Raw genomic sequence first — 26,628 nt, forward strand, 5'->3', positions numbered from 1 at the left:
TAAAGAAAATGTTGAACATTTCTGTTCTGGAAGTTTTGTGAGAGTGAGAGAAGATGACTTTGAGCAATTATGGTACCAACCTTGAAGAGATGTTGGGAATATGAATGATATGCCGTCAATTTCATTTCCATCCATCTTTATGTTTTGTTTCCCTTTCTCAGGTACCAAACATTGATTTCGAAGGACTTTTTGGAAATATGCAGATGGTGATTAAAGTCTCAAAGCAGTTACTGTCCGATCTGGAAGTCAGCGATGCTGTAGGTATGAGCTCTGGCCATTGTTTCAGAAGCAGCTCTCTCTCTCTTTTTTTTTTTTAACTTCACGGGAGGGGGCAGGGGCAGAAGGGCTTGCTGGTGGTGAGTATTTATGCTAGGAAAATGCAGTTTCAGTTACCTGGTTCAGAGCCCTACCTCTTCTTTTGTCTACAGCCTACTTTGAGGCAATAGAGGATGTTAGCAATAGAAGAAATTTTAGATGACACATAGTACAATGTTTTTCAGGCTGACAGTTGCAGCCCATTAGAGGGTCATGAGATCCGTTTAATGGGTCGCATCTAGTATATATTTTTTCAATAAAACAGAAAAAACCAGAATGTACTGTAAATAATAACTACAGTTTTTTTAAACTTTTCTTTCAATTCTCAGTACAGTCATGTGCCACATAAGGATGTTTCTGTCAGTGACACACTGCATATATGATGGTGGTCCCATAAGATTAGAACCGTATAGCCTAGGTATGTAATGGGTTGTACCATCTAGGTTTGTGTAAGTGCACTCTATGATGTCTGCACAATGACAAAATTGCCTAACTGTACATTTTTCAGAACGTATCCCTGTCGTTAAGTGACGCGTGACTATATATATATATATATATATATACTGAGTCATGATTTAAAATGTATTTGTTGGGGCCGGCCCCGTGGCCGAGTGGTTGAAGTTCTGTGTACTCCGCTTTGGTGGCCTCGGTTTGTGGGTTCAGGTCCTGGGTGCGGACCTCCTCCAGTCATCAGCCATGCTGTGGAGGCATCTCATGTACAAAGTAGAGGAAGATCGGCACAGATGATAGCTCAGGGCTAATCTTACACAAGCACAAACACACACACAGATGTATTCATGTGGGTCATTGTCAAAAATATTTGAACAACAATCATCCATTTCTTATAAACAAGGGAACTGTGTTATCTATTGCTATGTAACAAACTGCACTAAAACAGTATCTTAAAACAAGAAACATGTATTATATCACAGTTTCTGTGACTCAGGAGTCTGGGATTGGCTTAGCTAGGTGATTCTGGCTCAGGGTCTCATGAGATTAGAGTCAAGCTGTGGTCTGGGCTGCCGTCCTCTGAGGCTCAAGGATCTACTTCAGAAAACTCACTCAGTTCTTCAGGCCCCAGCTCCTTGCCGTGTGAGCTTCCCTATGGGGTGTCCCCATGACATGGCATCTGGCTTTCCCCAGAGAGAGTGATCCAAGACAGAGAAAGTTCAAGATGGGAGCCTTGTCTTCTATAACCTGATCTTGGGTGTGACATACCATCACTTCTACCATATTCTGTTGGTCGTACAGACCAACTCTGGTACCATGTGGGTGGAGACATCCTATCATTTTGCTATTAAAATGGGATCCTAGTCACAAGATGCTACCACAGTTCTAGTCATCCCACTACACACATGAAAACATCCAGCAGAAGGAAAAGTGACCCTGTGTCATTTAAATGTGAGCAAACCTTTTCCAGTGCTCCCCCAGTAGATTTCTCTTTATTTCTCATGGGCCAGAACTGGGTCATGTGCAGACACTTGAACTGATCACTAGAAATGGGAATGGGATCATGCTATTGGCTTAGACCAGGCAGTATTTACCTGCCTCACCTGGGAGAGAAATGGACACAGGAACAGAATCAGGCTCTGCCCTCCTGAAGGAAGGGGGCTTTGGGGTTTTGGCCGAAAGTGCAACATGCTACTGTTTCTTGAGTGTTTATTATACACCACACACCCTTTCAAATTGTGTCCAGCTTGATCTCAGTTGTTCCTCCTACAACCCTATGACGTTTTGGTGCTATTAATCTTACTTTACAGATGAGGAAACTGAGACTTACAGGGGGAAGGTAATTTGCCCAGCGGTCACAAGGCTAGTGATTGATGGGACTGACAGTCAGACTCAGGTCTCTCTGTCGTCTGTGTTCATGCTGTTAACCTCTATACAGAATAGCTGTCTGTCTCGCACTTGATGGGATGGTACAAGAAGCCGAAGCCTGGGTCCTGCTCTCAGTTTGACTGGGGAGGTCCAAGGTCGGGGAGATGGAGGGAGGCCAAGCACACATTGATTGACTACAAGGAAGCCATGGTGGCCCTATTTTAATAGAATGATAAAGCATAAAAGCCAATTTATAAGATTTTATGAGGCATTCAAAACAAGTATCTGTAGGTCATGTATTTGAATTATGAAAAACTTGAGAGAAATTGGTTGGTATCTGAAAGGGATTAATTATTAAACAATTAGTCATTTTTTCTTTCAATTTTTTTTATTACCTGTATATTATGGCAATAAAATAGGAAATTTAAACAAAATATCCATAACTTCACCCCCACCAGATATCAGCTGTTTATTTTTTCTTTGTCCCTTCCACTTCTTGTCCCAAGACAAAGAAGGAATTAAGTAGCAGCTTGAGATGTGTTGAGGATACGCAGAGGAGAGTGGAGGAGAAGTCTAGGAGCCGGAAGGCTCAGGACCTAGGCAGGAGGACTAGCTTTACGAAGGAGGGACAACATGCAGTGGCCATGATGAGCGTGACATGAAGCCGAGATTGGGTGAGAGCCCTTTGCTGGGGCAGCTTCTGTCCTGGTCACCCAGGAGGCAAGAGAGTGCCTTTAATGGGGAATTGATAGAGGGGAGATTTTGGACATCTGATAAGGGAAGGTTCTGAGAGGGCAGGGAAGGCAGATTAAAGCTTTGTTGAGCTACCAGCAGAGGGCTGATGGACGTGAATTGCATATGCAGTTATTTATTTTGGTTAAGTTTAGTTTATTTTAATACGTTTTAAATTTATTTTTAATGCATTCACATGGTACACAATTAGGTGCAAAACTGTCCAGTGGAAAATCTCCTACCTGTTATCTAGCCACCCTGCTCTTTTCAACCAGAAGCAACCAATGTTACTAGTTTTTTTATATCTCCTTTCAGAGAGTTTATCATACATTAGTAATTACGTATATATTTTCTCTACTGTGCTGCCCCACCCCCATTTTTTTAATCACACAAATGGCATAATTCCAACTGCACTAAGCATTTTTTCCCTCTCAACAGTGCGCCTTCCAAGCAGTGTCTGTGACCCAGGAATAGAAATGGAAAAAGTGTACAGTGACGAGGATAACTCAGCACAACTCAGAGTAATCTAGAGTTCTGGAGAAAGCAGCATTGAATTAACTAGTCCTTCTGGAGAAGGATTCTAGTACAGCCAGGACGGGTCTGGTGGGGAAGGAAAGAATGGTAGGTGTTAGAGCTTGAGTGAGTTAGAGATGAGGTTGAGATGAGAAAGACGTACAAGGAGACCGTGGATATGTAGTGACGTATAAGGACTGGCTTTTAAATTATTTTAAACATGTCCCACAGAAAGAAAAATATTTTACCTAATGACCCAGATACATATGTGTGTATGTCTCTGCTTGCTTTTACTATGTCCATTGTTTTCTGATATTTTCTTTTCTGTTCCATTTTATTTACTCAAAAAAGTGCTGATCATGACCCATGAAGTAGATTTCCTGACCCGTTTCTGGGTTGTGACCCACAGTTTGAAAGATGCTGGAAATGAGGTGTAGCTTTGCTAGTTTGTAGTTTCTGCGGGATAGTCACCGTCGGGGAGGTTGAAGGGCAGGGAGTGGAGGAATGTGAACAGTCATCATTGTGTTAGCGCAGGTCCTAGGGATGCTGGCGGGGAGTGGGATGCCAAGGAATAAAGTACGAGAAGAAGGCAGGCAAACATCGGATGGTGAAACTAGATAAAGACGTTGGTGGCTCAGGGATTCCAGAGTAGCTCTGAAAGTCAAGGAGGAAGCCAGCCCTGCTGCCACCGCTGTGCCTGCCGGTTGGCGGGAGGAGACAAAAGTGAGCCCGCCAGTGAGACAGGGCAGCACGGGCGTGTGATGTTTATGAAAAAATCAAGTTTCTCTTACGAAAGGAGCTATAATTAAGGAAATACATTTAAGTAGAAACTGATCTGCACGAGCACGGAATTCCACAGGACACAAGGCAGAGGGAGCAGAAGTGACATTGTGGAGAAGAGGGTGGGGCTCCGTGAGGGAGGGACGTCTGCCCAGAGCCGCTGGTGGAAGTAGTTCCAGGGGAAGCAGTAAGGAGGGCCGCCTCAAGAGAGGAGCACACGGGCGAGAGGAGGTGTTCGGTGGAGCAGGACAAGCTGAGGGAAGGAAGGAAGGCCACGGGAAGAGGAGTTTCAACAAGCCGGGAGTTGGCACAACCAGGCAGTGGCTCAAAGTGAAATCGTTCTGTGGAAGTTTGCTGAGGGCTGTTCCTCTGCTTTGCTGGCCGTAGACCAGGGGTCTGGGTAGGTTTCATGGAGTCTGTGAATTTGCATAGAAATTTATTTTCATTAATTTCTAAGTGAAATTTAGCATTTATTTAAGGTATGGTTGTAGGGAAGAAAGCACACAGTGTTAGCAGCACCTGTGATGTTACTGACTGAAGTCACATGCTCGTGTCACATTAGGTTGTTGCAGATGTCTTGACATTTCAGGGACAACGTTACCAGTTTCATATGTCACTCATCATACTGTGTAATTATGGTGATTATTAGATTTATTGTTACGTTTTGCTATTTAGTGCTTTATAAAGAAGTACATATATCACAAATTTGGGGGTTTTATATTATAGATATTTTAATATAACTTCCTTTATAGTCCTATGTATTTGATTTATGCATAAAGGTTGGAAACTGGTGCTGTAGGAGGCTCTCCTCATCCTCGTGGAGATTTTCCTGGGGCTTAGAGAATCGGGGGTCCTTACGGGTTATGAATGCGAAGTGCTTACAAACATCTTACCTGCCTGACTGGAAAGGGATTAGAGGCTGTTTCAGGGATGTGTGTGTGTCTGTATGTATGTGTGTTTTCTGAAAAAGAAATACATGCATGACATGGTTCTCTTAAATTTTGCTTTAAATAAGTACAATTGTAAGCTATTACATGGAAATTTCTTATTAATTTGATGGATAGTCTTATCATTTCTTGTGACAGTTTTTAACTGATATTAAACTTTGGTTATATACCTTACATTTAGGATACTGAGAAGAAAGTCACTAAAGACACTATATGTTTGTGCATATTTCAAAGGACCTGTGTTTCTTGATCACCGGGATGAGCTTGAGGGAACGTACAAGGTTTACTGCCAGAATCACGATGAGGCCATTTCACTGCTGGAAATCTACGAGAAGGACGAGAAGATCCAGAAGCATCTTCAAGAGTCCTTGGCAGATCTTAAGTAGGAGATTTGAGCACTTTACCTCCATCATAGCTCTTTAGTTCTGCCTTTTACAAGTCACTCCCATGTATATGTCTAGACTTCTTATGACATCTGTTTATCTTATTTTAAACATAAGTGATGTTTTATTATAGGCCCTGTTATGTAACTTGCCTTTTCCCCATTATATATCTTGAAAATCTTAAATGGCTTCCTGCTTGTACTTTTATCTATAGATGGGAAGTATGAAATTAGCATGTTCAGGTAAGAAGCAGCCAGGAAGATAGTTTGGTCCAAATAAAGAAGAGTATAGGTGAGATTCATTCAGCTATTGTTGACCATCAGGCGAGACTCTCCTGGTGTCAGGGAGGCAGGTTGTCAGGCTGTAATATGTGTCTAAGTAGATCGAAGTAAAGGTAGGGGCTTCCGAACTGTTTTTAATAGACTAGATATTCATAGACATTCATAATTTCCCTTTTACCCCATGGGACTTTTGTCTGCCCGACTAGTAGGCGTTAGTTGAACTATGTTCTGAGAGGAATGTGAACATCAGCATGTCTCTAATCTGCTGTCCCTTCTTTCCCGCCCGCTGCGCTGTAGGAGCCTGTACAATGAATGGTAAGTTCCCGTGCCACTTGATGCGCAAACTCATTTCTCTGTTTCCTCCTCTGTAGACAGAACCCTACAAGTAGACCGTCCTTGCCATGTTTTTCTCCATAGCACTTACCACAGAGAGGGCACCTGGTCTATTTTTGTTTGTTTACCTCCTGTCTCCTTCCCCCAGGGCAGCTCACTACTAAGCTCCCAGCACCTAGAACAGTGCCTGGCATTAGATACCCGGGAAGTATTTGTTGGAGTGAAACTGGAAACAGGGTGAAAGAACAGAGCTGTATTTAGGAATGACAGATGCTCCCTATAGGCCCCGTATTCTTAATAGTTGACGAAAGGCTGTTTTTCCTTCTCTTATAGGGGATGTACAAATTATATTAACCTGGGCTCCTTCCTCATCAAACCAGTGCAGAGAGTAATGCGTTACCCACTGCTGCTGATGGAGTTGCTGAATTCCACCCCAGAATCCCACCCAGATAAAGTGCCTTTAACCAGTGCAGTCATTGCTGTCAAGGAAATCAATGTTAACATTAACGAGTATAAACGTCGAAAGGACCTGGGTAAGAAACGCGTGCTTGCTGAGAGGGAGGTATGCGCTTGGAAATGAGCTCCTTCAAAGAACTGGTTACTTCCCCAGAGTGGACAAGGCAGAGGGTAGGTAGAGGGCTGGGATGAAGAAACGGTAGTAGAATCAGGGGGAAATGTGACATGAAAAAGCAAAGCAGTAGTGATAATAAAAGCACAGCCATGGAGTATTGGAAATTAGGCGTCTGTGGTAAGGCTTAGAGCAGTGAGTCCTTCGCAAGAGCCGTGAAGCCTGACTAGTGACTGGCTGTTCCGGATTGCTCCTTCAAGCACGGGTGGTTGCCTTCCCACCTCACTGCAGGCAGTCCTTTTCAGTCCATGCTGAGATTTGTTTTCTCCACACATCTAGTTAGAGGTTTTACTGTCTCCACTTAAGACTTTTTGTCTTCTTTCAGAAAAGCCAATTTGCCCACATCTCTGGGTCCCCTCGGTCCTGCCCACGCCCAGTGACCTGCCTCTGGTCTGAGCTCCTCTCTCGCCCTCCCGACACTACAGTCAGTTGCCAGACCACCTTGTCTTTGGTTATAACGTAAAACAAACTGAACCATTTCTTGTCCCTTTCATCAATTGCCTCGTCGAGGCTCCAATTTGAGCACTCAGTGAGGTAGCAGGGTGCCTGTGCTAAATTGCTTTATTATTCATCTCCTGTAGATGAGTACCTGTAATACAGCATAACCTCTTTGCCTGTCTCCACGCTTTATCTAAAATCATTTTCTCGGCTTTCGCTTCCACCATGCACCCACGTTGAATGTAGCCTTGACTGTGGCTGTGAACGCTCCCTGCCATCCAGCCTGTTGTCTTGGTTCACGTCTCGTAATGTAACGTTGTCTTCATCTCCCACAACAATCAGGTGTGCCTTTTTGCTGCCGCATAACTGTCCCCTTGCTATCCTTCTACTGTTATCTCCAGACTTCTGCAGATTGTTCCTAAAGTATGACACGGTGTTTAATCAGATAACTCCTATATAGCATTTCACCGTATGACACAATTGGATACAAATATCTCATTTGTATGTGAGACCATTTAAGATGGTCTTATAAGGCAAGTACTGTTACCTTATACATTTTATTGGAGAGGAAAATGAGGCTCAGAGAAGTTAAGTGACGTGTTTAAGGCCTCACGTGGGTGAAATGACAGACCCAGGCATTGAACTCAGAGGTTTCCTTGACGTCAAATCTGAGGCTCTTTTTTTTTTTCTTTTTTTTAAAGGTATGCTTTTTGGTGAGGAAGATTGACCCTGAACTAACAACTATTGCCAATCTTCCTCTTTTTTTTTTTCTCCCCAAAGTCCCAGTGCGTAGTTGTATATCCTACTTGTAAGCCCTTCTAGTTCTTCCATGTGGGACGCTGGCACAGCATGGCGTGATGAATGGTGCCATGTCCATGCCCAGGATCTGAACTGGTGAACCCCAGGCTGCCGAAGCAGAGCGCGCAAACTTAACCACTTGGCCAGGGGGCCGGCCCCCTGAGGCTCTTTTCCTCACACCTCTGCTGCTTTTCCTCCTTGTCGGTAACCTTCTCCAGTCTGCGCAGTTCTCTCTCTGCCGTTCTTTGGGTGTTCTGTCTGTCCAGAAATGGTGATTTAGATGGATATTTTGTCTCTACTGTTACAAGCTCATTGGAAACGAGCACTACCTCTGGTCTCGGTTGTTAGCCTCATTTTCGTAGCTCGTTTTGTCATCTATCCGTGCTCAGAAAAGTGCTTACTTGACTCTCTCCCTAGTCCTCAAGTACCGAAAAGGTGATGAAGATAGCCTCATGGAGAAGATTTCCAAGCTGAACATCCACTCCATCATCAAGAAGTCCACCCGGGTCAGCAGTCACCTGAAGCACCTCACTGGCTTTGCCCCGCAGGTGAGGCTCCTGTGCTGCGGGCCCGGCGCGGCCGTGGTGGCCTTCAGGCTCCCCGGGGCAGCCAGCGGGGTGGGGCTGGTGTGGTTCCCCTCTCAGTGGCTCCTCGTGTTGCCAGCTGGTGGGTACAGGACCTGCAGCTCCTGTTGATGTGAATCTACCCACCCAGCCCTCCATCCGGGTTGGTGAGCTGCTTACAGTGTGGACAAGGCAAACCAGGAGGCCAGATTGGTCACTACATGATAGCCATTGTGGTTTTAGGTATCCATACGGAGCTTATGATCTATGTGGGGAGACAAAATTAAAACTGTAGACCTACTAAGCTAGAAGGGATTGAAGAGATTACTGGAGTTCAACACCATCTGTCACAAATACAAAAATGTGACGTGTAAGAAGTTGAGTGATTTGAAAAGTGGTTTATCGACAGTGCTGAGAGTAGATCTGAGGTCTCCAGACTTCATTCCACTATGTCACGTCTACACAGTACGATTAGTGGAGAGTACCAGCTAAAAAAAGAACCAGTCTCTAGGTTTTGGTGTTTTTTTCTCTGAACGCTGTAGCCTTAAGAAAACGGACTCAGTGAAAGTGAGCTTTGTGTCGGTGAGAGATTGAATCTGAGCCTTAAAGAGGCAGGTTTGGCACAGGGAGAGGGGAGGGCATACCAGGCCAAGTAACAGGATGAGCGAAGGCACCGGGGTCAACAACAGTGCGGGCACTGGGAACAGTGAAGGGGGCAGCCTGGCCAGAGCACAGGGTTTCCATCAGGAGCAGAGGCAGTAAGGCAGTAAGGTGTGAAGGCGGGAGGGCCTGTATGTATTTTGCTGATCTTTCAAAGCCACAAAGGGCTGTTTAAATTCAATTCAGTATGATTCAGGGACGTAGCAAAGGTTAAAATTTAAACAAAAGGGGGCCGGGCCTAGTGGCATAGTGGTTAAGTTTGCACACTCCACTTTGGCACCCCAGGATTCAAGGCTTCTGATCTCAGGCTCGGAGCTGCACACCACTCGTCAGTCCACACTGTGGCGGTGTCCCACGTATAGAGCAGAAGAAGATTGGCACAGATGTTAGCTCAGGGGCAATCTTCCTCAGCAAAAAATGAAAATTTGAACAAAAGATATTTTTAAGAAAAGTACTTTTGCCCGTAAGATAGATTGAGGGAGAGTTCAAATCTACTAACAGCACTTGTTTATTTTGTTAGATATAAACAACTTTTTTGTTTCTTTTGACCAGATAAAAGATGAAGCATTTGAAGAAACAGAAAAGAACTTCCGGATGCAAGAAAGATTGATCAAATCTTTTATCCGAGACCTGTCTCTCTACCTCCAGCATATCCGGGTGAGCAAAGACGTCGCTCTAGTTGAGTCACGCGGGGTAATTCTGTCCGCTTTCTGGTTCATCCAGCATATCGTTAATGAGTGTTGAATAATCCAGACTCAGATGACCATTATGCCATGACGTTCTTTTTATTGGGATTCCTACAGGTTATTTAAAAGTTAAATAACATTTAGAAGATCAGCACTGTTATATTAATTTTAAAGTGGCCTCGCTCTTTCCTCCCTCTCTTTTAATCTTCATCACTCTTTTTTTTCCCTGCCACCTTATTTTTTGCTGTCTCCTCTATCCAATAATATAAGAAGCACTTGTCACAGGTCATTTTGTCAAAATCATTTTTTTTTTGTGAGGAAGATTGGCCCTGAGCAATATCTGTGCCAGTCGTCCTCCACATTGTATGTGAGACTCTGCCTCTGCATGGCTTGATGAGTGGTATGCGGCCTGCACCCAGGATCAGAACCCACGAACCCCAGGCTGCCGAAGTGGAGAGCATGAACTTAACCACTACTCTACCAGACCAGCCCCTGTCAAAATCATTTTGAAGATCAAATCATAAGAGAGTGGTTCCTGTGGAGGAGTGCTTTCTAATAAGAATATTATTTCCAACTCAGTTAGTTGCTATCCACAAGGCCTCTAAGGACAGTGAACAAGTCAGGAGAGCTGGAGGAGTTCAGGAGACGGGGTGGGCCCAGGTCTTCACTGCCCCGGGCCATGTTTCCTTCATGAAGTCACAACCAGGACTGATCTCCTTTCTGGTCATGTCTGTGATTTCTCTCTTGAGTGATAGGAGAGGGTTTAAGATTACCTCACACATCATGATCTCATCCTATGAAACAAAAAATAATTTCTTTAGAAGAGATCCTTTGCTTTTTAAAAAATCATTTATTTTTATTGTTATTTTTTTTATCTAAGTAAAATGGTACAAAATTCAAAAGGTGCCAAAGGGATAAGTAAAAATAATTGTTCCTCTTACTCCTGTCTCCTGGTCATCTGAAGAGGCAGTCACCATTGATCAGAATCTTCTCTCCTATCAGAGAGGTGTGTGTGTGTGTGTGTGTGTGTGTGTGTGAGAGAGAGAGAGAGTGTGAGATACACTGCTGAGCATCTTGGGTTTTGCACTTAGTAGCATTTTGGAAGTCATTCCTTACGTGCATGCACACAGCTGCCATGTTCTTTTTTACAACTGCACAGTATTTAACTGTATGGATGCGCCATAATATATCTAATTCCCTGTTGATGGACATTTAATTGTTTATAGTTGCAAAAGATTAGAAACATTGGCACAAGGAATATCCATGTAGATACATCATTTTCTCATCTATGTGAGGATATCTGAAGGCCAGAGTACTGGATTTTCTGAACCAAATCATGTGAAAGTGTAAATTTTGATAGATGTTAAATTTCATAGATGTCCTACCGGTGAAAACTCCCATGAGCAGCGTATGGAGTGAGTTCCCCGTCCCTTGCTCACACAGTGTTATCAAAATCAAGATGTCTTATCTTTGTCTGCAAGATAGGTAAAAAATGCTCTTTAGTATGGTTTAAATTTGCGTTTCTTATATTATGAAGGAAGTTGAGGATATTTTCATGTGTTTAAGTCATTACATTTCTTTTTCTGTGAGTTTTCTATATTTTGGGCACTTATTTATTGATTCGTTGGTCTTTTTCTTATTGATTTGTGGTACCTCTGTAACTGTTGGAGACAACAGCCCTTTGTCTGAGATGAAGGTTTACAAATATCCCACTCACCCACCCCTAGTTTGTTGACTTTTGAGTTTGCTTAAAATGTTTTTTCATGTAGAAAAGTTTTATTTTTGTGTAGTCTAATTGAACTTTTCTCTTATAGCTTCTTAGTTCTGTGTCATACTTTAAAAGGTCTTATCTATTCCAAGATAATAAAATAAATATCTCCCATGTTTCAATACATTTCTTTTTAAAGATTTTATTTTTCCTTTTTTCTCCCCAAAGCCCCCCGGTACATAGTTGCATGTTTTAGCTGTGGGTCCTTCTAGTTGTGGCATGTGGGATGCCGCCTCAGCGTGGCTTGACGAGTGGTGCCATGTCCGTGCCCAGGATCTGAACCAGCGAAACCCTGGGCTGCTGCAGCAGAGCACGTGAACTCAACCACTTGGCCACGGGGCTGGCCTCTCAATACTTTTATAGTTTCAGTTTTTTTAATGTTAAAGTTGTTGATCTAGGTGGAATTTACTTTAATATATAAAGTTTGAGGTGTGGATCCAACTTTTTTTTTTCCCCCAACCAGTTATCCAGTTGTCATCATCATCTGTTGAGTAGTCCCCACTAATTTGAATTGCCCCCTACATTTCTTTTAAATAGCAAACTCTCTCCTTTGTGTTTTAAAAATGCATTTCGGTAAAAATTAGGGTTTACAAAACCTTTCAGGAGCACACTGGCTTAAAGTGAGAGATTTAACAAAAACAATATTGAGACAACTCCCAAGTATGTTCCCTTGTTTTAGGTCTTTCCCCTACAATTCCTTTAATCTTGATACCTCCCTGTTGGCTGTTTTCTCCCCATGTTTTCAGATGTAGGAAGTATACACCCGAGCCCCCAGCTGTTACAAGGCTCATCTCCATAGCAGTGAGTGATAGCATTTTAAGGTGGGACATATGTAGCATTGACAGCCTTTTGACGGGCAGGTCAGTTTTGTTCTGATGCTAACAGTGGAAATTAAGAAAGCAAATGTTGAACGGTTTCATCACTGACATAAAAAAATGAAAAACCCTGCCAAATAATAGAATTAGGTAGATGGACTGGTAGAGAGAGGGTCAGCAAGAATACAGCTGAGGGACGCTGACTGCCTCAATTGGTATCCATGTTGGCGTGTGGACTGACATCTGGGACTTTACAACATTTCTTTAACAGGGTACAAGAGGACACCATGTTTCACATTAGTTCTCCCACTTGGGAGGAATCAGGAAGATTCCCCAATTTGTCCTTCCAACTGGCTTTATCTCTATGTACAGATATGGGACTTAAAGGCAACAGGTCTAAAAATGTCATAAAATCAAATCTCAAACCGATGTATGAGGCACTGATGTTTTGGGCTTAGGGACTTTGTTTACCCTTGAAATAATATTAATGGAGTTTTTAGCACCTTTAGATTTTGTTTGGGTTAATATCAAAACAATAGGCATTCCCTAAACTTAAACTAAAGACAACGAAAACCCAGCATTGTTCCAAGTAGCCAAAGAAAACCAGCCTGGGATTTAAAAACTGTCAGGGATCCGGCCCCGTGGCTGAGTGGTTAAAATTCCACATGCTCCACTTCAGCTTCATTGGTTCAAATCCCAGGCACAGACCTACTCCACTCACTGGCCATGCCACGGTGGTGACCCACACACAAAATAGAGGAGGATTGACACAGACGTTAGCTCAGGGCTGGTCTTCCTCAAGCGAAAAAAAAAGAGGAGGGTTGGCAACAAATATTACTAATGCTCAGGGCAAATCTTCCTCAGCAAAAAATTTTAAAAAACCATCGGGATCAGTCAGGAGGAGTTTCCTCTGCATTCCGTTATTTTTTTCAGCAAATGGTAAGTGAGTCAGTGAACAAAACAGACAAAAATCACTGCCTTCACGGAGCTTACATTTTATTGTGGGCATAGGAGACAATAAACCATAAATTATATTGTCTCTTAGAAGGTATGTTTTGCAGTGACAGAGGAAGAAGCAGGTCAGCCGTCAGGAGTGCCAGATTCGGGCTTCTGGAAGCAGGGCTGTACTACGCACAGGGCAGTGGGCAGCTGTCTTTGAGAAGGTGCCAGCATAAGCCAAGACCTGGAGAAGGAGAGGTCATTGTTCGTTGTCCTCATCCTGTAGGAATCATCTTGGCTCTAGTTTGATAATTTACTTTTTTTTTTTTAAGATTTTTTTTTTCCTTTTTCTCCCCAAAGCCCCCCAGTACATAGTTGTATATTCTTTGTTGTGGGTCCTTCTAGTTGTGGCATGTGGGACGCTGCCTCAGCGTGGTTTGATGAGCAATGCCATGTCCGCGCCCAGGATTCGAATCAACGAAACACTGGGCCGCCTGCAGCGGAGCGCGCAAACTTAACCACTTGGCCACGGGGCCAGCCCCTGATCATTTACTTTTTGATGAATTAAGGGACATAGGAAAATACTAAAGAGAGGATAAAAGGCCTCACCAGTTTTCCAATAATTAAAAGTCTTAGACTTTTCTCTGCACCCCATGAATGATAGTGTATGAGAATATACTTGTTTCAAAGCTGAAATACACTAGAGAGAAGATTTTAATTATGGGACCTTTTGTTCCAGACTGCTTTCTCAGCTGAAGGGTGAAGGCTAGGAAGTTCTCTTGGAGCTTACCGTGTTTGTTTCTAACTGGCTCCAGGAATCGGCATGTGTGAAAGTGGTGGCTGCAGTGAGCATGTGGGACGTGTGCATGGAGAAGGGACACAAAGACCTGGAACAGTTCGAGAAGGTGCATCGCTACATCAGCGACCAGCTCTTCACAAACTTCGTAAGTCACCTTTCTTGAACCTGCTTTTCATGGGTCGGCCCTCTTCCCGGCCTTCTCTCTCACATCCAGCTCATGGAAGGATTAGTTCCACAGAGACGTGCTCCCTGGCCGGAGTCCTGCTCGTCCTCCAACTAGATTCGTATCAGGGTCTTATGTTCAGAATGTGACTTTGAGTCGGTCAAAAGGACAGGTGCGACCTGTGTCTATTCAAACAGATTTTTTACAGCTTCTGATCAGCCTTGTTTCAGGGGACAGTGTAAAACTAGGAAATTTAATCTGCCATCACTCCGATCGAATTACTCTGATCAAAAGAAAACAACTATAGGAGTAATAACTTAAAAAGGAAAATTTAGGAATAGTTAGGTTAGTAAATAGATCTGTGAGATGGTACGAACCACCTTATAAAGAAAGCACTAAAGGCCCAATTGATTGGGAAATTCTGGTTAGATATGTATGAGATTGCTTGATGCCGGGAGAACTGGGTGGGGTTTGACAGTCTCGGGAGATCCCTGGATGGCCTGAGGCTGAAGGAAACATGCACCCTTAGGGAATTGTAGTAGGATCTTATTAAAAATAATTTACCGAGTACCGATGTATGTTCTTTATGTGTCAATACCGCGCCCTCCATGTCTATCCCCCTAGAAAGAATTAAAGAGAAAAATCCTTTGAAAAGTGAAAACAGATATTAGCAAGTAGTTATGATTGAAAGAGGTATGATGGACGTGCAGAAGTTTCACTACCCTAGATTTATGTAACAACCAAATCTTAAGTGAAATTCAAGCTATATATAGACACACACACATAAGAAGTGATACTGACAGTGTCACATCTGGGTTATAATGAAAACACATTAATGTGTGTAATTGAGCATTTGTTTTCAACTATGGAGCTAAGGTGGGATTAGCGTATTTTGCAAACTCTTTGGTGTGTGCAGATTTGTTGAGTGAAAAGTTGCGAATGGAGAAGTTTTGTGGAATATGTGCATACACTGGTGATGGATAAGGACAACGCTGTTGGCTCTGCATGGGGTTAGCTTGTGCACTAGGAGCAAAGCAGGTGGTAGAGAACACAAAAAATCACTCTGAAGACTATTTTGAGAGTAACGAATATGGGAAAATGACCAACTGAGCAACGTGCCTTTCTCGTCCCTACAGAAGGAGAGGACAGAGCGGCTTGTCATCTCTCCCCTCACCCAGTTGCTGAGCATGTTTACAGGGCCCCACAAGCTGGTGCAGAAACGCTTCGACAAGCTGCTGGACTTCTATAACTGCACGGAGCGGGCAGAGAAGTTGAAGGACAAGAAGACTCTGGAGGAGCTGCAGTCGGCCCGGAACAACTACGAGGCCCTGAACGCCCAGCTGCTGGACGAGCTGCCCAAGTTCCACCAGTTCGCTCAGGGCCTCTTCACCAACTGCATCCACGGCTACGCGGAGGCCCACTGCGACTTCGTGCGCCAGGCTCTGGAGCAGTTAAAGCCGCTGCTTTCAGTGAGTCCCGTAGGCCCTGTGGAGAAGTCGTCTCTGAAGTTCTGGTATTTTTCTGGGAATGCACAGTAGGGTCATTCGAGAAATTGTTCAAACCAGAGAGATGAAATGTCATTAGGTCAAGCCTGTCAGGAATTGGAATTCCTGATCCCTTGGGTGGTGCTGTGACCCCTGGGGCTTTTAAACTTAGGTCCTCCCCCTGCTGAGCGGTCCCCAGAAGAGCCGCCCCTCGGGGAGCTTTGTCCCTGGCGTCAGGCTGAGGTGTTGGGCACTCACGGAGTGAACTGCAGCTTCTGGTGGTTGTAACGAGACTCTGTCGGTCCCGGCATCTCATGCGAGCTCTCTTCTTTCCTCTCTCTCTGCTCTTCCCACGGGCTCCAGTTACTTAAAGCCGCCGGCAGGGAGGGCAACCTCATCGCCATCTTCCATGAAGAGCACAGCAGAGTCCTGCAGCAGCTCCAGGTTTTCACCTTCTTCCCAGAGTCCCTTCCGGCCACCAAGAGGCCGTTTGAGAGGAAAACTGTGGACCGCCAGTCTGCCCGAAAGCTGCTCCTGGGCATGGTGAGTAGAGGACGAGAGTAGGTCGTACGGCCTCGGGGTTAAGACTGAACTCTGCCGCTAGATGGCCTGGGTTGAGATCCCGGTTCTGGCACTTCTCACTGTGTGTCCTTGAGAAAGTCACTTCCCCTCTGTGCCTTGTTTTCCTCATCTTTAAAACACGTAATAGGTATATCCACATCATGGAGTTATTGTGAGGTTTAAATGAGTTAATCAGTGTAAAGCACTTGGAAATTGCCTGGCACATAGTAAGCAGTATTCAAGTAAGCTATCAACATCATTGATATTATTATTAATATTGACAGACCCAGCTCTGTCTGTACAGATTAGCAATTTAATAGGAGTTTAAGTATTTTATAATAGAGAATAAAGGTTATTGAGTTCTCATCTGTCATGGGCTCACTCATTCATTCACCGAGCATTAGTATGCCTACTGGTACTGGATAGTGACTGCCTCTAGTTTTCCCACACTTGATATGTACTTCAAAATGCCCTCTGAGGGGCCAGCCTGGTGGCGCAGCGGTTAAGTTCACACTTTCCGCTTCTCGGCGGCCCAGGGTTCGCTGGTTCGGATCCTGGGTGCAGACGTGGCACCGCTTGGCGAAAGCCATGCTGTGGTAGGCGTCCCACGTATAAAGTAGAGGAAGATGGGCATGGATGTTAGCTCAGGGCCAGTCTTCCTCAGCAAAAAGAGGAGGATTGGCAGTAGTTAGCTCAGGGCTAATCTTCCTCAAAAAAAAAAATTTTTTAAATGCCCTCTGAAAAGCATTCTTGGATCTTAGTCTATACAGTGAAAGGAATTAGTAAAGGATTAATATTAATACTTTGATCAATTAAGGGAGCTGATTTGAGAGTATACTAAAGTCCTATTTTTGATCATGCATTAGGAAAGATAATTGTCTGCTACACTGCCGAACAGTTCATGGCTGACTGCTTTTTTACCTGGAGTTACATTTTTTTTTAACTCAATTCCTCCATATTTTGAAAAGTAGAGTAAGATACACCAGATTATATGGGGTCGTAATCTAAAAGGCTGCTGACTCGTCTTTGCTTACAATATTTTGCCTCTTATAATCCTATGTTTGTTAATATATATTACTTTGAAAGAGAATCAAATTCATTATTACTTGTACTTTTTCTTATTTTTATGAATATTGTTTGTTTTTATAAACTGGGAAGTCAAGGTAAGGAAAATCGCAGTTGTTGAGGTTCGTATAGCGAGATAGCAGAAGACCTGGTAATGATACTTACATATTTTGATTCTTTAGGTGGCACTTGAATTACATTTTTTTGTCACAGGATAACTAGGTGTTTGTTAAATTTTGTTAATAGCTACAAAGCCAGCAAAACATGACCTAAGAGATGAGGATTTTCACCCAGCCACGTGGACTGACTCAGGCACAGAAACACCTGTTGGGAGGAGCCAGAGGCTGGCTGGCGTTGCCCCCATTTCTGGGGCTCTGGCTGTGTCGGGACAGAGTATGGCTGCTGGGATAACGGCCAGGGAGGTTCTTGCTGACTGTCTCTCTCCTGTTGCCTTTCAGCCAAGTTACATGCTGCAGTCGGAGGAGCTCCGTGCCTCCCTCCTGGCGAGGTATCCCCCTGAGAAACTCTACCAGGCGGAACGGAACTTCAACGCTGCTCAGGAGTTGGACGTCTCACTTCTGGAGGGCGACCTGGTGGGCGTGATCAAAAAGAAGGACCCCATGGGCAGTCAGAGCCGCTGGCTCATCGACAATGGAGGTCAGACTGTTAACCGTCAGATTACTGTAACTCTAAAGGAGGGAAAAGTGCCTGCATCCTATCTAGGCCAGAAAAAAATACGAGAGTCTTTGATTAAAGGGAAAAATAACCTTAAAAGTTCCATCCATCTCTAGAGACTGTCATTACTGAGATAAAACCTGTGTTTGGTTTTGTTTTTGTTTTTACAAATTCCAGAGGAGATTCCATTGCGTCTCTTGCAAGATTTCGCCATGTTTTTCAGCTGTGCAGGCAGGGGGCCGCCTCGTGGGTCCCGTGCCCTGTCAGCCTATCCTGAGAGAACCACAAGCCAGCTGCCCTCTTCTAGCTGCTGTAGATGGGTTTTGTGAGTGTGGGAATGTAAAATCTGTAAGAAAGGGTTTTTTGTTTGCTATTTAGGGAACGACTTCAAAAATGCTCCAATTTTTTTTTTTCCTGGCAGTGAAGGGAGGGGCACAGAATTGAAAGGGAAGCACAGAGAATAATACTGATCCATAATCCGTTTTCCACAATTCCAACATTCGAAAAGCTCTGGAAAACAAAGGTTTTGTTTCGAAACTCCTTTGCCAAACCTGCCCTGATCTGAATTGATTTGGTGGCAAAATGAGCAAAGTAATGGGAGACTGTTTCTGCTCATCCCTCATCCTCTGGTGTGAATGGCCAGAGGTTTTGCTACAGACGCATTAGTGGGTTTGACTCTGGGCTGTTGACCCACACCCTGCTGCGATGCTATGAAGTATATAGTGCGTGTACTTGCTTACCTTTCCAAAGTACAAAAAATCTGAATTCCAAAACGCATCTGGCCCTCCGTGTTTTAGATAGGATGACAGGCCTGTACAATAAACATCTATGTTCACACCGCCCAAAACTGAAAATTTTAACATTTCTCCATTTCTTTAAAAGTATTTTCTGGGTGTTTCTCTCCTCCCCTTACTTCTGTTTACCCAAAATAATAAAGATTGGAAGTGGGAAAGGAAGGAGAAGGATGGAGCCTCCCAGGGTGATGGGCAGGTGAGAGGCGCTGACGGGTTCCTCGAGGACCTCCTGCAGAGTCCAGGCTGCTCAAGAGCTCTTCCGCCCTGGGGTCTTTCTCTTCCCATCCTGACAAGTAACGTTGGTAGCAAGAAGCCCACAGTATTAGGATCAGCTGGTAGACCCTCACCCCTCGCCATCTGCCCAGGGGACCCCTCCCCATCAGCAGCAGATATAACAAACGCAGGCCAGCATTTTTTTAGGTACAGGAAACACATCGAAGATCAAGACAGAGATGGCGCTTGCCTGCATGGAGGTCGTTAACATTCTCTGGGTCCCTCCCTTGACAGATATTTCTTTCTTAATATTATAAAAAATATTGCTGTGCATTAGGACTCTCAATCCCTAATGTAAGGTTATGTAAAGTTTTGGCCGGGGGCCCTCTCTGTCATCATCTTAGGCAGTTTATTAAAGTGAACGCACGATGCCCTGTGTTACGGTGTATGTTCTAACTGATACAAGCAGCTTCCCACTTTAGACGATCCTCATAGTATTTCCATCGCATTCCTAAACTACAGGCGGAGATTCGAGTGTTACGGGAGGGGAAGGGGACAGGGAGGTGTGTCTGAGCCGCTGTGGCGCGATGAGGACGGTTTAAAGCCCCCTTTACCCACCTGGCGTGTTTGCACACATCCTGAGTGAAGTCTTCCCTTGTCCTTGGGTTCCATGATCTAGATTTCCCGTTGCGTTTTCTTCATGTGCTCCTTCTCCAGCATGTGGTCATTTTTATTCCCGTCCTCTGGATTCACCACGAGGCCTCCTTATCGCTCATCTCCTCTGAGGTTGTAACGAGAATGAGCCAGCACGTAGCCACAGTGTTTCCTCTCTGCCCACCCACATCGTGTCCTGGGAGTGAATGTTTAATCTGCTCTGTCACTAGCATTTCACTTTGCGTCTCTCACTATCGACTTTCTTTTAAACCATTGTTTCTTCTCTGTAGATTCCCTCCTCCCTCCCTCCCTCCCTCTTCCTCCTACTGAAGGCTCTTCCTGTCTGTGCTTCCTTCCCGCAGTTACCAAAGGCTTCGTGTACAGCTCCTTCCTGAAGCCCTACAACGCCCGCCGCAGCCACTCCGACGTCTCTGTGGGCAGCCACTCCTCCACCGAGTCAGAGCACAGCGGCTCCTCCCCCAGGTTCCCACGGCAGAACAGCAACAGCACCTTGACCTTCAACCCCAGCAGCATGGCTGTGTCCTTTACCTCAGGGCCTTGCCAGAAACAGCCTCAAGACACATCTTCACTGAAGGAATTTGACCAAGGAGCTCTCAGTGCCTCCTTACACCTAGGTAGTTCAGAGAGCAGTCCTTGCAGATGCCCTTCAGACCCAGACTTCCCCGCCCAGCTGAGGCCCTGGGACTCTGCGGATGGGGCCCGAGACGTAAGCCAGCCCGCCCCCACCCTGAGGAGCTGCCGAAACTCCAGGCCCCCAGAAATGGTCGGTTACTCCACGCCAGGGCGAAACGGGCAGGGTAAGGACCCCGTAAAAGGATGTGCAAGGACAGCTCAGTCTCTGGAAAACAAAAACGAAGAGCTGGAAAGCAGTGAGGCGGAAGGGAACCAGGTGAGTGCTGCCTGGTCACCCTGAGGAACAGGTGGCCAGTGTGTTGTGGGTCGGATGATGCTCCTCTTGGAGGGGACGAGTCAGAGGCTTGCCTGGGGCTTGGGGGCCCTGGAGAGGAGCTCACAGACAAATTTTGTAAAGCACACCTGGAAACTCAGTGCCATAAGAGCGAGCAGCTCAGCACCTGAGTGCCCTCCGTGGCCGACTCTTCACTGGCTCTTTCTGGGCCCCTTCTGCTGCATCCTGGCGCATTGACAAGGTGTTATAATGAAAACTTTTTCCTGTCTTCCACTTCACTAATTCCTCAGTTGTATGAAGTCTGCTGTTTAACCCATTATTTAGTTTTTTATTCAAAAACCATATTTTTATTTCTAGAATTTAGAAATAAAATTCTGGCTCTGTTTTGGTATCTCCTATTCTTTTTGTAATGGCTTGTTCTTGTCTTGGGAAGCTGAAATAGCCTTTGTATCCTGAACATTTGAAACCTCCATGTGTTAAAGCCACTTTCGGATGCACAGCTGAGAAACGCCTCGCTCACCGCTTGGGGCCTTTGCTCGCCTGCAGCCGTGAGCGTCCGTGTGCTTTGTAACCTTTGTCTGTGAGCTCATCTTCACCAGGGGTGGCCTTTGTTGAGAGACTCAGTCATGTCCTGGGTTGTGGAGGTGTTTGCCTCTGCCAAGCTCCAGATTCTGAAAGACCGGTTTTCACACAAGTTTCTCAGCCCAGACCTTCCGATACCACATTCCTCAGGGCTGCTGATGAGCGTGGTGTGTGCCTGTTTCTCTCTGGTGAATCTGTTACTACCCACTGCCCAGCACAGACATCCCCAGTCCAGACATTCTGGACCCCCCAGTGGACAGTTTTTCTCGACGTGTTGAGGGAGGAAATGGCCCTTTCTTAGAGTCTGACTGTGCAGAAAGCTCAGTTCTGGCCTCATTAACTCCTGCCCCTGACCAGGTCCTAAAACCCCGGCCTTCGGGTGTGTGTTCATCCTCGTGCCCCCTGGCCCTCATGGCTTCCTCTGATCATGGAGCACCATCCTTGCTTTGCGTTATATCTTAGTTATTGGCACCTAGAGATTATCCTTTCTTGCTTTGAGGTTAGTTGTATATTTTTTTAAGTTTTTGAAATTCAGAATTTCTGTGTTTGGGGTATGGAAGGATATCCTTGTATCTCATCTACCGTCCATATTGACTGAAGCTTCCTTCTTCCACTCCTTAAGGCAACTCTGAAAGAGTAAAAAGATGTAAATTTTGGTTTTCTTTGACTCTGCCCTATCCATTATGGTAGCACCAGCCATATCTGGCTATTTAAGTTAGTTAAAATTAAATAAAATGAAAATTAAGTTCCTCTGTCTCACTAGCCACTTTTCAAGTGCTCAATAGCCACGTGTGGCTGGGGGCTGCCACATTGGATGATGCAGATAGAGACCATCCCCATCCTCTCAAGAAGTTCTGTTGGACAGTTCTCCTGCTCCAGCAGTTTCCCATTTCCTAATTCATTGTCTCTCTCACACAGGTCTATTTTGCTGTCTATTCCTTCAAGGCACGGAACCCAAATGAGCTGAGTGTGTCAGCCAATCAGAGACTCAAGATCCTGGAGTTTAAAGATGTTATGGGAAATACGGAGTGGTGGTTAGCTGAAGTTAATGGGAAGAAGGGCTATGTTCCATCCAATTATATCCGCAAAGCTGAGTACACCTGAACCTGTCCTGCCTCCCCCTCAACCTTGCTGCCTTCACTTCCTTCTGCTGAAGGGTTCTGGTGGTCCACCGAGAGGGCACCTGCCCCAGAGACATAGGTCCTGTCAGTGTTGCTTAACCATGCCACAGTGAGGCACGAGATGTCTTGTTCTCCTCCGTTGGGTTGTCAACCTTGATGCTCACTAGAATTTTTAGAATTTGAAATGGATCCTTTGGCTTGCAAATGATTCAGTGACCATGAGAAGAGGGGCCAAGTCTGGGGTCAGCCTTTGGAAATGTGAAATTTCCAATCAGAAGAACAGTATCTTATATAAGCTCGAAGCTGTGCTATAGTGTTAGAAGATGTTGGCATTGGTTGTCCAGCACCGAGTTTGGGGTGGCCCCATGCTCCACAGTCAGCTGACCAGAAACTGACTTGGTTGAAGAGAATCCTCTGGGAGCCCTTTAGGCTGTGCCTCTGCGTGTGGCAAGGAGTTTGTTGAGACTGTACCAAATCTGGTGTTTCACATTGAAGCTTCAGTGTCCAGCAAACATACACACACACCCATCCCTAATTTCTAAAAGCCCCTAAAGCACTGCCATCTGTAATCTTTTTCTTATTTCACTGCATTTCCAGATTGGTTACACAAAATTCAACTGCTTTCTCTCTCCTTTTAGAAAGCATTTATGGTCTTTATTTTCCTTCAACCTTCATCTGACTCTTCCCTGTTAGGTGCAGCCATCTCCACCACCCTGACAGTCTGGGCATCCTCCTGTCTCCTGGCCCTCTCTCCTGCAGCTCAGTGACTGACCGATTTTCCTAGAACAGGATCAGAGCTCCAGCCATTCCATTAAAAGGATTCGTTCAGCAAAGAGCTGAAACCAGTGCAGCCTGATGGAGGACCGGATGCCTCTCCCCTTTTCCAAGCACACTGCCATCCACAGATGCAGAAATTTGAGTGAGGGTGAGCAGTCCCAGAAGTCGCTGATCCCAGACTTGGAAATAAGCATTTTCTGTTTCACACCAAGCTCCATGCTTCTGAGACAGAGCGTAGTCGAAGCCAAACAGATTCTAAAGTGCCTGACCGTACCTCCCTCCGGCCTCAGGGGGGATACCTGCTCATCCTCACACTAAGAATCTCCCCCTGCAGGTTCTACCTGAGCAGGGCTTTCATTCTTAAGGTCTGCCCCAGATAGGAAGCCTACCTTGGAGCAGGAAACTATGAATTTTGTCTGAAGAAAGGGAATTAAGAACAACCTTACAGCTCCTGCTCCTCCAGCTGCACCTTCAGCCTTAAAATCCTGATGAATCAGGAGACACCTGTGGACTCCTGAGCCCCTGTGTGTCTGCGCGTCGGTCAGAAGGCAGCAATGCAAGTCTCTTGTGAATACTGTTTATAATTAGAGATGTTTATATTTAAGTAGTTATTTTATAAATAAAAGCATTTCTAAGGGCCATGAGTATGTTTTCTTAACTTACCTCCACGTTTAGCCTGAACCTCCTTCTCCTGTTTCTGGGGGTACCTTCTTGACAATTCAGTGATGCCCAGATTCCGGGAGATGGGAGAAGCTAACTGAATAAATTCAGGTCAGAATTCATTTTGTCAAATATGATTTCAGCAGAATTACTGTATTTTCAAAAGATGTGCCTGCTGCAGGCCTCTTCATTTTGAGCCATTTCGTATTACAAAATTGTAGCAGAACAGCAGAGCTGGAATGTCTGAGCTGGAATCCCTAAGAGGTAAGTATTTTCCTGCTGTTCCAGACGTGGAAACTGATGCACTAGCGATTAACTAACAAGGTCACACGGTAGCAGTTGGCCAAGCTCGGGGGTGGGAGGGGGAGAAGCAGCAGGAGCACTGGCCGAGGTGGCACTGAGGACACTGTGGGTAACAGTGAAACAAGCACCTGATATGAAGAAATAGAAACTGTGAGTGAATAGATAGACTGTTCACTCTGGGAAAGAAACAGGTCAGCTAGGCACCAACTCTTTCATTTTATGGACAAGAAAATGGGGTCCAGTGACTTGCCCAAGTCATACATCAAGTTTTTGATGGATCCTGAATTTAAACTCAAGCCTCGGGCTCTCTAGCCAAGTCTTTCCATCTTGTTCTGGATCCAGACCCTTAAGAGCTTTGTGACCTTGGCAACTTAACTAACCTGGGTTTAGCTTCAGCTTCCTCATCTACAGTAGAGATGGCAGCACTCTCCACCTCATGGCTTGCTGTAAGGATTGAATGAGTTAATACGTGGAAAGTGCTAGGACATTGCCTGACAGAGTAAACAAATTGGAGGGCCTTGAGGTCCAAGTCAAGGAATTTGGATGTGATGAGTTAGGTAGAAAGGAGCTCCTGTAGGTCCTGAACTGGACTGCCTGTTTGAGGAAGGTTAAATGGTAACAGGATGGTTTGGAGGAAGGACAGATCAAAGGCAAGAAAATTACTGGAAAAGAGTTAACTGATTTGGGCATAAGATTACTTGAGAATGGAAAAAAGCAACAGCATCCTATAAATAATATGAAATTGAAGAAATGCTGGAGTCACTGGCGAAAGGGATTTCATGGGGATGGGAGCGAGTTTAGGAAAAGAAGGCAAGTTTTGTTTTAAACACTAGACGTCTGCTGGGTCTTGCTGCTTCAAATGTGGTCTCCAGACCAGCGGCATCGCCCTCCTTGTAACATGGGAGCTTGCTGGACGTGCAGGCCCTACCCCAGGCCGACTGACTCAAGGTCCCAGCTGATTTGTGTGCACATGAAAGTTTGAGGAGCATCTGTACAGGCAGGTTTTTATGATGGAACTTTCTACTATCAGGAGTTAGAAAAACCAAGGAAGGAAAAGGGTGTCAGATGTTTCAGACACAACAGGAGGAAATGTTATTGAAGAATTTTCCAAATCCGGCTTTCCTGGTTGCTTCCTCTCATGAGTTTTCTCCCTTTCCTGTCTGGAAGTAGCTCTTTGGTTGTGCCTTCCTCCAAGAGTCCTAGGAGAACAGGAGGGCTGGGAATCTGTCGTCATCTATGAAGTATAGATTTCTGGCTAATTCAGGATTATTGTGAGAAATAAGATGATGCCTGCAAATTTTTGTGCACTGTGAGCTCTAGAAGTACGTGGTTTTAATAAAGGTTGAATTTGGCGTCACCCTGTTTTAATTGTGAGGTTGAGACTGTTTGTGTGGGTTTTGTTTCAGGGTCAGCAATAAACAGGCCCTAGAAGAACGCAGTTGTGCTCTGAATTGTGTTTCACTTGCAGAACCGTAGGCTTGAGGACCAAGAAACCTCGAGATTTATATACGTCATTGTAAATCCTCTGTCTGGTCACCAAACACCACTTCAGGATTTTAAACTCTGCCACGTATTAGTGCATCATATTGCAGAAGTTTTCTCTATTTCGCCTTTGCTGGGTGTGGCAGACGGTGCCTCAGAGCAGGGATGGTCTCCAGTCTGAGCTCCTGCTTTATTCCACCCAGCCCACTGGAAGTTTCTTGCAATTGTTAGTGAAGATCGACATTAGTGTTTTGCATGTATGAAGAAGGGAATTTTCCACAAGAAATTGCAGACTTTGCAAGCTATGTAGGGTTATCCATTCCCTACCACCCCTCAGAGGTGACCCTCAAGGAGAAAGGAGCAGACACCGCTTTCCCAGAGGTAAGTTGTGGTGGAGCGGTGGTGAGAGGGAGGGAGCACTCTGGGTAGGGCAGCAGCAATGTGTTCGTTCATTTAGGAAACGTTTACGGGGAGCATGCAGGCACAGGGGACCCGCAGCAGACCAGAGGGTCTGCAGACTCAGCAGGACCATGTCACAGGCACTGCCTGTGCACCGCCATGCCTAGGCATCTTCTGGGACACCAAGGGGAGTCAAGCTCTAAGCCTTTCCCGTGGCAGCCACTCCTCAGGTCCAGAATCGGGGAAGCTGAAAGTGAGAGACTCCCCATCTGTCACGGCCTCCCCTTCTGGTTGGAGTCACCATGACTCGCTTTAACCAGGGACCTTCCTACAGCCTCTCAGCTGAGATCAAGAATAGATTTCCTCCAAATATGATCAAGCTGAATAACATCTTTGCAATTTGATAGAAGAGGTGACAGGCATGAGCACTGAAAGCCACTTTTAGCTGGGCTTAAAAGATGCCATGATCCTCCATGGGTTCAACTAGACTGAGATTCATTGAAGATCAATGAATTGTCGTTAAACTGACTTCAGTTGGAGAATATTGGCCATTTGATCAGAGCTAGTTGGG

General features: G+C 45.1%; 1 protein-coding gene and 1 long non-coding RNA gene across 6 annotated transcripts in view; one reads left to right on the plus strand and one right to left on the minus strand.

The window, feature by feature from the left end:
* Positions 1-23,852, plus strand: part of DNMBP (dynamin binding protein) — a 96,400-nt gene extending 72,548 nt beyond the window's left edge. For all 5 annotated transcript variants that reach the window (XM_070485399.1, XM_014865647.3, XM_044752692.2 and 2 more), the window contains 12 exons: positions 162-261; positions 5,340-5,487; positions 6,067-6,084; positions 6,436-6,635; positions 8,384-8,514; positions 9,742-9,846; positions 14,213-14,341; positions 15,496-15,828; positions 16,207-16,386; positions 17,928-18,126; positions 20,168-20,715; positions 22,234-23,852. In XM_070485399.1, the coding sequence (XP_070341500.1) occupies positions 162-261; positions 5,340-5,487; positions 6,067-6,084; positions 6,436-6,635; positions 8,384-8,514; positions 9,742-9,846; positions 14,213-14,341; positions 15,496-15,828; positions 16,207-16,386; positions 17,928-18,126; positions 20,168-20,715; positions 22,234-22,419 (2,277 nt within the window). In that variant the 3' untranslated portion in view covers positions 22,420-23,852. The remainder of the gene's footprint in view (positions 1-161; positions 262-5,339; positions 5,488-6,066; positions 6,085-6,435; positions 6,636-8,383; positions 8,515-9,741; positions 9,847-14,212; positions 14,342-15,495; positions 15,829-16,206; positions 16,387-17,927; positions 18,127-20,167; positions 20,716-22,233) is intronic.
* Positions 13,440-20,110, minus strand: LOC139040275 (uncharacterized). The gene is made up of 3 exons (XR_011494451.1): positions 19,770-20,110; positions 17,635-18,059; positions 13,440-13,641 (listed from the first exon to the last, which is right to left on the minus strand). It is a non-coding gene; the product is annotated as an uncharacterized lncRNA (long non-coding RNA).
* Positions 23,853-26,628: the final 2,776 nt, after the last annotated feature.

Source organism: Equus asinus, chromosome 2 (genome assembly GCF_041296235.1).
Source record: "Equus asinus isolate D_3611 breed Donkey chromosome 2, EquAss-T2T_v2, whole genome shotgun sequence".
NCBI lineage: Eukaryota > Metazoa > Chordata > Mammalia > Perissodactyla > Equidae > Equus > Equus asinus.